At 46.8% G+C, this 9,627-nt stretch overlaps 2 protein-coding genes across 10 annotated transcripts in view; one reads left to right on the top strand and one right to left on the bottom strand.

Annotated features, from left to right (window-relative positions):
• ptprga (protein tyrosine phosphatase receptor type Ga) overlaps positions 1 to 2,898 on the bottom strand; it is a 201,662-nt gene extending 198,764 nt beyond the window's left edge. For all 4 annotated transcript variants that reach the window (XR_014119319.1, XM_035520277.2, XM_035520278.2 and 1 more), the window contains exon 1: positions 2,547 to 2,898. Coding sequence is in view for 3 of the 4 variants with exons in the window: in XM_035520277.2 (XP_035376170.1) it covers positions 2,547 to 2,634 (88 nt within the window). In the remaining variant the exon portion in view is untranslated. The remainder of the gene's footprint in view (positions 1 to 2,546) is intronic.
• A 3,749-nt stretch (positions 2,899 to 6,647) lies between these two features.
• Positions 6,648 to 9,627, top strand: part of fhit (fragile histidine triad diadenosine triphosphatase) — a 153,093-nt gene continuing 150,113 nt past the window's right edge. For 5 of the 6 annotated variants that reach the window (XM_035520633.1, XM_081705678.1, XM_081705673.1 and 2 more), the window contains exon 1: positions 6,648 to 6,724. The gene's annotated coding sequence lies outside the window, so the exon portion shown is untranslated. Of the gene's footprint in view, positions 6,725 to 6,750; positions 7,153 to 9,627 lie in introns of those variants that run through there. The other variant, XM_081705674.1, reaches the window with a different exon arrangement.

Here is a 9,627-nt window from a genome sequence, read left to right as displayed (position 1 = left end):
CCAACTGACGTTCCGTCCCACTCTGGCGTTCCCTGTCAGCACTCCGTTCCGACAAACACGCAACCAGGATGAGTTTCTTTCCCAATGAAAACCTGCTTGTCACCACAGCACATGCTGAATGTGCAAAAAAAACAAAAAACGGAAAAAACAAACCAACCAACCCTGGCTGTCTTCCGCCACACGGCGCTACGTTCGGACGCTCCTACCACAGATAGACGGATGGGGAGAGTGTCGCGGTGCTGAGAAAGGAAGCTGAGAAGTAGCGAGCATGCAGTGGTGGTGGGAGGATGGGGGCACTACTCTGATACCTGCCTTTCTGTTCTTTTCCTGCGGATGGCTGACGTGCGGCAGAGATCTGAAAACTGGTGAGAGATAAGGATGTTCTTAGCAAGTTGTCTCTTTGGCTAAACCGACCCTTGGCTGGAGCCGGCGCGCCTCCGACCGAAGGCAGCGCGACAGAGATGGACAGGAAGGGAGAAAGAGCGAGACGGAGTGACAGCGAAGAGACAACTTCAGTATCTCCAGGTAGTTGAAGAGGGCACTCGCCTGCAGGCAAGGATGTCTTATTCATGGGAAACTCATTACTTCTCTAATGAAAGTCCTCCTCTGTTTGGATTTCAGGGTCAACCCTTTCCTCCTCTCTGTTTGAAAGGAACACCCCAGCTCAAGGTCCCCGGGCTGGCTATGCTCTGGAATCCGAATCAGACGGAATGCAAGATAAACAGCCCGAGACTGGCAGCTCGGGTGGACGACATCATCACGCCCCTCGAGGACCAGGGAAACATTTCCGGCACATTCCAGCATCTGATTCCTACATTCATACATCAAAGTCAGCGTGTTATGTGCATAGCGAAGGGTGAGGCATGTCTCATCTAACGGTTACTGTTATTTTTGTGGCTCTAAGCAAACAGGAACAGGGGAGAAACACAGGGGATTTTATTACTGTATGCATAAGCCGGCAAACGAGATGCCACCCTGATTACATTCAATTATCAACTAGCCTATAAGTGGGCCAGAGGTGGGAAGCGGATATTTCGAGTTCAGATCTGTGTGTGTTTGTTTTGCCACAGTGATATCAAAGGAATGCAAACAGGATAAAAACAAACAGTGATGATTGTGAGCACACAATTTATGGCCGACACACAAACCGAAGACAACATTTACACAATTCTACCAAAACTAGTATGATTCACTTAGTGAAGGTTTTGCCAAAGTGGTAAAAATATGAGCATCTATAACCTTTCGCCTGGACCCCAGGTAGGTTAAACCGAGCACGCCACTCGCGGGTCACACTAGACGGGTGATCCTCTCTCTCTTTGAGGTACCCAGTTACGTGTTTGGTGGAGAACTATAAGACAAAGAGGCGAACGCACGGCACGCACGAGGCAGCCTGTGCAATGCACGACTCTGGAAACGATTTACATAAAAGCAACGCATTCCGTGCACGTTCATGACGGTTGAGACGCGTCTGAAACGCGTGCGCAAACTGCAAGTCTATCGAAACCCTTGTTGGAACGACGGATGCACCCGCGGTGGAAAGCTCAGCCGCGTGGATCGCGTACCCCACCAAGGCGCCGAAGCGGACGGATTCTGTCATTACGGCTGGCTTGAAAAGCCCGAGGACTCTCGCCTGTCACTCACTCGCGCAATCGCTCAGTCAAGGTCGTTAGAAATATAGAAGGCGCCACAGAACGTTTGCATAGCCCGTGCCGGGCTTTCGTGTAGTTTGTATCTAAATGGAACATAATCGTTTCTTATTCTCTCCCCGGGATTAACGGAGAAGCAGCCCGCCCGGTCCGGAGTGGAAATTCCCATTCATCCCACTTCGCAAGACGGATCACATCGGTACGTTTTAGACTTCGATCGCGTGCCTCCGTTTTCCAGCAGCGAAGACGAACGTTCTCGCGTTCTTGTTCACATGGGCTCCGACAGATCCAGACATATTTCCGACTTCACGCATTTAACAACTTCCGTCATGATTTAGTTACGCAGGACGATCTGAACCTAGCGTCGGTCAGGGACAACCGAAAATGCCTGCGCAAACGTCACGAGCATTAGGCGGATTTCATACAAGCGATTTAATAAACGCACGAATAAATAAGCAAATAAACAAACAAACAACAACAACAACAAAAAATAACAGTGACGCCGGAGCCTGGTGCTAAAATCAATGACGTGAGTAGTGCAGACGGGTTATTATGGCACTGGTTACCTGTCCGCACTGGTAATTAGACCGCTTAGAAATAACGGCTCCCCGAGTGCGCGCTGTCACCCTGGCAGCGTGATGTCTAAAGCTTGTAACACGGACTCACTGTTGCAGTGGCATGGACACTGTTAATCCTAGTACGGGGGAGGCTTTTGGATTATAACAATATAGATTAGAAATGAGAGACTTCAGTGTCCACAGCCGTTTGTGCTCCGCATCGCGGTTTAAAGCCCCTTCGATTCTGGTCACATGTAATACAGAGGAACGTCGGGGGGGCTGGCGGGGCTAGTCGGTAACGCCTGCCACGGAGTTCAATGTTTCACGCGTAAAACAAACTTACCGGGATGGCAGTCGGCGCAGAGGAGCGGGGAGGCTGACAAAAAGACGGAGAGAATCCAGCAAGCACGCGGTTGCAGTAGGCTCCGCATGTCACCATGCACGCCGAGGGCTGGCAATAACGCAACTGTTGACAGAGTTATCCCCCCGGTGAAGAGAACCTCCAAACCAAGCAGTCGGAACTAAGCAAACGGGAGCCGGTGCGCAAATGAGGCGCCAAAGGGAACTTCTTCTTTCGGAAATCAGTAGCCCGTAAGGGGAGGAATTTTCTAAGTTCGGCCAGCCAGGAAACAGTTTTTTTCCCCTCTCTCTCTCTTTCTCTCTCTCTCTCTTTCTCAAAACCTCTTAGATGCCACAGCTAGTACTCCGGAGATTAAAAAAAAACACAAAACAACATGATGGCGGAGGCGAGATTCGAGCTCGGAGCGGGACGGGACGCGGAGCCGTGCAGGTCCGCGCAGCGAGGACAGAGCGCGGAGAGTCGGAGCAGCGCTAGGAGCTCTCCACTCCGCCATGCAGGAAGTATCGCACAGCCTCGCAGAGTCTGGCAGAGACTTTCAAACAGGCTTGGGAGGAAAAAAAAGGGGGGGGGGGGGGAGGGAGGGAGGGAGGGAGAGAGAGAGAGAGAGAGAGAGAGAGAGAGAGAGAGAGAGAGAGACAGGGAGGAGGGCGTCAGATCCCGCACCGCCGGATCCTAGCGCCGAGGTGTGCGCGTTTAACACGACATTCTTTGTCTATAAACTTGAAAATACCATCTAATAAAACGGAAGACTGAATTTTTTATCACGCATATAAAAGGCGCTGGTGCTTTCTCTTTTTCTTTTTTGCAGGACCAACTGTACTTTTATTGATAATGTGGATAATGGAGCGTGTTTAGATTGCACAAATGGACCATTATTCGTCTTCTAATTGATCCGGGTGTAGGCTATGTGCGCGGAATGAGGCTATCAAAAATTAGTCCTTTGTATTTCTCTTCTAAAGCAGACATGGCTCGCTGTGACTATGCCGCGCTTCGTTCTTCACACGCACCTGAGAGAGAAAGATCCTGTGTGATGCAGCCTGCAAAAAGCCTGCATGTTTAAATTCCATCTCTCTCTCTCTCTCTCTCTCTCTCTCTCTCTCTCTCTCTCTCTCTCTCTCTCTCTATATATATATATATATATATATATATATATATATATATATATATATATATATATATATATATATGTATATATATATGTGTATATATATATATATATATATATATATATATATATATATATATATATATATATATATATATATGTGTGTGTGTATAGTGTGAATAAGGGTTTCACAGACTAGTTATAATAGTTTCTGACAAATCTTATATGTGGCCTAAATTCTCCATGTTTGTGGCTGTCGTGTGGACATTGGGCTTGGGAAGTAGGAGCATGCCACACTACTGCCTTGGAATAATGGATGTGTTCCCATTCCCATTCCAGGGTGTTCACATTCCTAGCCTGCCATTTGTGTTGGGCTGCAGAAGACTGAAATGCATGAAACAAACAAACAAACAAACAAAAGCACAGCTAAAGCAGTTTTGTGACTCAGACACAAGCGGCTGCCGTCACGCTCCCCACATGCTGAGCCCTGTTTCATGAGGATTCAAACTTGGGATTTGGGGATTTTGCATTTTTGACGAGGGAAACGGGTCAAAACATGGGCTACCAGAGGAACTATTCCTAGCTGTTTGCCAAAGCCTGTTATATTGGATTGTGTGGCTTTTATTCTCTTCATTATTATTTCTTTATGGGCTTGTCATGTTAAAAGTCCAATATTTTCTGAATTAATCGTTGTATTGCTACCTTTTATCTCCTCTGTCCTCATTATGAAAAAAAACCTCTTACATTAATATGATAAAGGTCGCGTACGGTCACACACACAAACGCAAACCCACACAGAGTTCACAACGCCAAAGCATTTTATCGATATCCAACAACTGCACTTTACTGATGCCGTGTGACTTTGACCTTTGCAGCGTTCAGGACTGTTTTTGGACTTTGCAGGAGAAACAGCCTGTTTTCTTACTGCCACACCAGAAGCAAGCCAGGCCAGAGCTGATGAGAAAAAAAACAAAAAAACAGAAATCCATAATCCAAATTCATAAAACATAAAGCCCCTGTTTTACATTCTCCAGTTGCAGGTCCAGGTGGGAGTTTGACATCTGTTGGGTCGGGACCATGCTGGAATCATTATTTAAAATAACACATGCTAGGAGCAGGGCACTGGGACGCTCAAGTGTTTTACGTATGTAGCTCAGAAAAAGGCGAACGGGGTTAATGAATATTTTCTGCATAATCCTTGCATAAAACTTGAAATTTAAAATAATGCACAGCCAGAAAACCTAATTTTTACTCTGAAACTAAGTACTTGTTTTGATGTTGTAAAGTTAAATGCCATAAGTTGTCAGCTAAATGCCATAAATAAAAAGTTAATGAAACTGATTGTCCACTATTAGCATAATAAACATATTTAAGGCTCCTGAGCAAATAAAGGTGTATTTTTAGTATGGAAACATACTGCTGAGAAACAGGAAAGAAGAAGGAAAGAGTTCATTCTGAACAAGAACATTTTCACACTCTGTTTCACTTCTACTAAAAGCTTTCACTTAGCGCCAGTTATTCGGCTAATTCACAGTTTCCTAACGAGGCCCTTGACCCACCACTGTTTACACACTCATGCACATGTTGATATTTGTGCTGTAAACAGCACAGAGAGACATGGAAATTGTCTTGGGAAATGCAGGACTAATAACACAGGCGCTGGTTTTAAGTCCTTGATAAGACAGAAATCCTGTCGATTCTCTTTTATTTACAGAGCCACTACAACAAAGTATGACAACTTTATTGAAAATCTAATACAAATTCACAGCTGAACAGACTAAGCAAGCAAAGCAAAATCAAACATAAATAATCTTAGTTCACTAAAGCTAGCCTGCTTCGAACCGGTTTGCTTGTATTTAGCCAACTCACTCTCCTTTTCAAGTTCAAGTTTGGTTTATTCGTCACGTACATAGTCATACACAGTATAACTCGCAGTGAAATGGTGGAGAGTGCTCTGTCCAAACTGAGGAAAAGAAAACAGGGGTGCATAGAGACCCCTTTCTACCTTTCAGATTTTTTTTTAGCTAATTATAGTGTATAAATTAGTGTTCATTATGGTATATAAAACAACTCTTGAATGAGTACTAAGTTTGTTATGGTACGTTACTGACCCATTAGAAGGATTTATCATCATATTAAAAGATGGACAAGCGTACAGCTTTCTTTCCCCCCTTCTTTTAATTAAAGCACCATTTCCAGGAGTTCATATGATCCATATAAACCAGGCCAGTGCATATAGCCCTCTTCCCTGGACACTTCAGTGAATGCGGAGAGATCACTGCCAAGAAGAGCAGCCCATACAGCTTTATGACGGGACGGCTGTCCCAACCAGATGTTGGCTCATTCATCAGACACCTGGGCTGCAGTAAATAACCGCCACGACCTTCCACCACTGCAAACCTTCCCAGTCCAGCAAAGCGCCGTGTGCGAGAGCGCGCCTGCCGAAGGGCCGGCGTGAACTGGCGCGCGCCCACGCGCCACGGCGGAAACGCTCCTGCACCCGCTGGGAGCTGCTTTACATCTCACATTAAAAGCATCATAAAGTTTGCAGATGCTGACACGCTCTACGTGACCTTTTTTTTGTACCCTTCATAATTGGTTCGGAATGACTTGAGTCTGTCTGTTTAACTAAGTGTTTAATGAATTGGCCCGTGACGTGAGAAAGGCTTTGAGGTCATGCGCCTTCAGTCAAATAATACAAAATTACGCCCACGTCGCGGAGACTTTGATGATTTCTACATTGGACTTGAAAGCTGCTGTATAGCAACTTATAGCCGTTTCCGTTACTAGATCTTATTGATTCACGGTCTGTACAAAACGAAACCTTGTTAAAATGTCAGTGAACGCCAAAAGTCACCTTCCCCGTGGCCCGCGCATACGGCATTAGACACGCGTTACCGTCTAATCGCACGGGTATGTGCGGAAGCCTCTCATCACGTGGGACATGTAGTTCCATCCTCTAGCCTTCTCGGTTTGCGCCCCGGGTCTCTCACCCTCACAAAAACTACGCCTCCCATAATCCCTCACTAACCCACGTGTACTGGATACGCGGAAGGTGAGTACAGGCTATCCGCTGTGGAGACGTGTCGGTTTAAACCGTTGACAACCTTAGCGCGTCCGTGTAGATCCGAGCGTGTGGTTTGAGGAGACGATGACGTTTAATTACTGTGGCTTTCCTGAGTGTCGATGTGTGGCTTTGCACAGCTAACGCAAGCATCCCTGCAGATCAAGGACCACTCGTCCCTGTTCGCTACGCGTTTTCCTGCTTCAGTGGTCCCGAGTCCACAGTGTACCATCGAGCTCAGCCGGCGCTTCCTCTTTGCACTCCATTGTAAATAAACACGACTTTCAATTGAGCACACGGATGTTTTGTACACGTCAACATGTCCTTCAGACGATCCAGGCGGCATGCACGATAAAAGGTTATAGATGGATGGTGAAACTGACCAACCAGTAAAAACTCCTTACATCTTCCTCTAAAAGGTGCACACTCTTAACTCGCAGTCTATAGCCTGTCTGCTTCAGAGAGCAAAAAAGTCAAACTGACCTCTGAGTTTTCAAATACATTGCAGTAATAGCAAAGTGGGATTGTGTGTGTGTAAGTAACCTTGAGGTAAGGTTATACCAGTAAGTACTGCCTAGTTTGTGCTTGCAAACATTTTTAATGCAGATATGCCATAGGAGTGTGTGTGGAGCCTACAGGACATGCTGTAGGAGTGTGTGTGGAGCCTACAGGACATGCTGTAGGAGTGTGTGTGGAGCCTACAGGACATGCTGTAGGAGTGTGTGAGGAGCCTGCAGACATGCTGTAGGACTGTGAAGAGTGTGTGGAGCCTGCAGACATGCACACTAAGCTTCCCAGTACCTGTATATTAATGCTGTTGTAACTGCAGCAGTTCTGTGGAATCTGTCAGAAGAAAAGTTAAAAAAAAAAATCAAATCACAGCTGCCATTAAACAATGGTGCAGTAATAACTCATCTTTTCTGTGTCTCTACTTAGAAATTTTTAAAAAGCATTTAGAAGCCTTTAGAGGAAAAATTAATTTATCTACTTTTTAATGATCTTTTGTGATTTTTCTGAATAAGAAGCCCCATTTCCTGTGTAGTTGCTTCACTATAAATGGTGGTCAGGCAGGTTTTGCTGAAGGTGGGTGTTTTTGACCAGAGAGTAACAAAGAGCGTGCATTTTTAATTAGAGTAACTTGATTTAACATATTTTAATTATCTCCGTCTCAGTGGTGCTGTTGAGTGATGTCACGTGGCTCCTCCTTTTAATGTCTACCATCTGTCTAGTTTTGTTAAAAAACAGACAGAGAGATGATGTGTCTCTCTCTCTCTCTCTCTCTCTCTCTCTCTCTCTCTCTCTCGGACACACCTTCATGGTAGAGGGCTTCTCTGGACATCCTCTGCTCCAGACCTGTTCTCCTCCCGCGGTATTGAGTCCCTCCCCCTGCGTTCTGTTTGCGTTACAGTGTCCTGGTATCTTTAGACTCATGTTTCTCAGTGCTGCCCCTACAGTACATCTGCACTGCCCGTTGCATTTCTCTGTTCTGACTCACCCATTTTAAACTTGCGAAGGTCTGGATAATTTAGAAAATGAGTTAGTCGAGTTTGTTGGGTAAACGCGGACATCTGCCGTAAAATCGGCTGTCAGCGGCCGAAACTGTAGATGCCGCTTGTGACGACTCATCATCTGTAACGGCTCCGTTTTCCTGGTTCTCCTCTCTGTCGCTGCTGGAAGAGGCACACGCATTACTCCTCTTTCGCAGAAATCTCTCGAAGGCTTAAGTCATGTCTCTGTGTGTGTGTGAGGGCTGGTGTGCAAATGAGCAGCGTCAAAATTTTCCATGCTCCGCGCCTCCCCTCCTCGGAGCTGTTCACGGGGATTTGCCGACGGAGATGCGTAATGTAGGAGAGCCTCCATCAATTATGCAGCTTTTATTCGTACCACAGCCATACTTAATTGATTTGATTCTTTTTGCTTCATGTATTATTGAACAGGCAGGTCGTGCAAGCGCTTCCTCGGGACTCTTCGCTGCCGGCTGTGCTGCGTGCTCCACGCAAATCCGTGTCCATCATGGGAAGCCCCTCCCACTGCAATACCCCCCACCCCCACCCCCTTGGCATCTGGACCAAGGGTGGGAATTGCCCACTTTTACACAGACGGGCGGCCAGCCGCCTCTGCCCCCTAAGCTCGGAATTAGAGGCATTCCTGAGCTTGGTGACCGGATTGGGAGTGCCGGAAATGGTTTCTATGGGGCGGCACGCAGCGCTGTGTTGTCAAGGCAGGTGTCACCGCGTCACGTGTGGCGTTCGGGCCGCGGCCGGCTTGCTACTGCATCTGGTGACTTTCATCTACATTTTGAGCTGTTGAACATCTGCTGTTGTACAGAAGAGACCATACGGTGTTTGGGGTCGCTGAGCGTAAACAGACGCTTCATGCAGCTCCTTATTCAGCTGTCCCTCTTATTACAGTAATGCCAGCAGTCCTTTTTACATCTTCCCTGTACGTGTAAAAGCCATTTTGCGCCAGCACTGAATGGCCACGGAGCTGTTTCTTTTCTTTTAGTGGTCGGTCCTTTGTCCCAGTACCCAGACCAGTGTGTCCTGTCCTTTCTGAGACACCTTGCTCTGTGATATAAGCCACAGGTCTCTTCCCCTCAGTTTTCAGCCACTGTTTTAAAGCTTTCTTTCCCCAAAGGACCCCCACCCCCAACTTAAGCCCCGGCACACTCCTAGCCTCTGTTCTTAGAAGGGCGGGGGGTGCATTTTGACCTTTAAAGGTGAACGGCCAGTGTGGCGGTCCTTTTCTCGGGCTGCAGGATCTGGCGGGACACGTGTGTGTGTGTGTGTGTGTGTGTGTGTGTGTGTGTGTCTGTCTGTCTGGAGGAGGCATAGGTTTGTTTTTTTGTGGGGACCAAATGCACCATGACATTTTTAGGCGGGCATTGGTCTGTG

The sequence above is a fragment of the Electrophorus electricus genome, chromosome 22 (genome assembly GCF_041902795.1).
Source record: "Electrophorus electricus isolate QZ-2024a chromosome 22, ASM4190279v1, whole genome shotgun sequence".
Taxonomy (NCBI): Eukaryota; Metazoa; Chordata; class Actinopteri; order Gymnotiformes; family Gymnotidae; genus Electrophorus; species Electrophorus electricus.
Note: the sequence above shows the minus strand (reverse complement) of the source record. Positions and strands in the feature narration are given on the sequence as shown.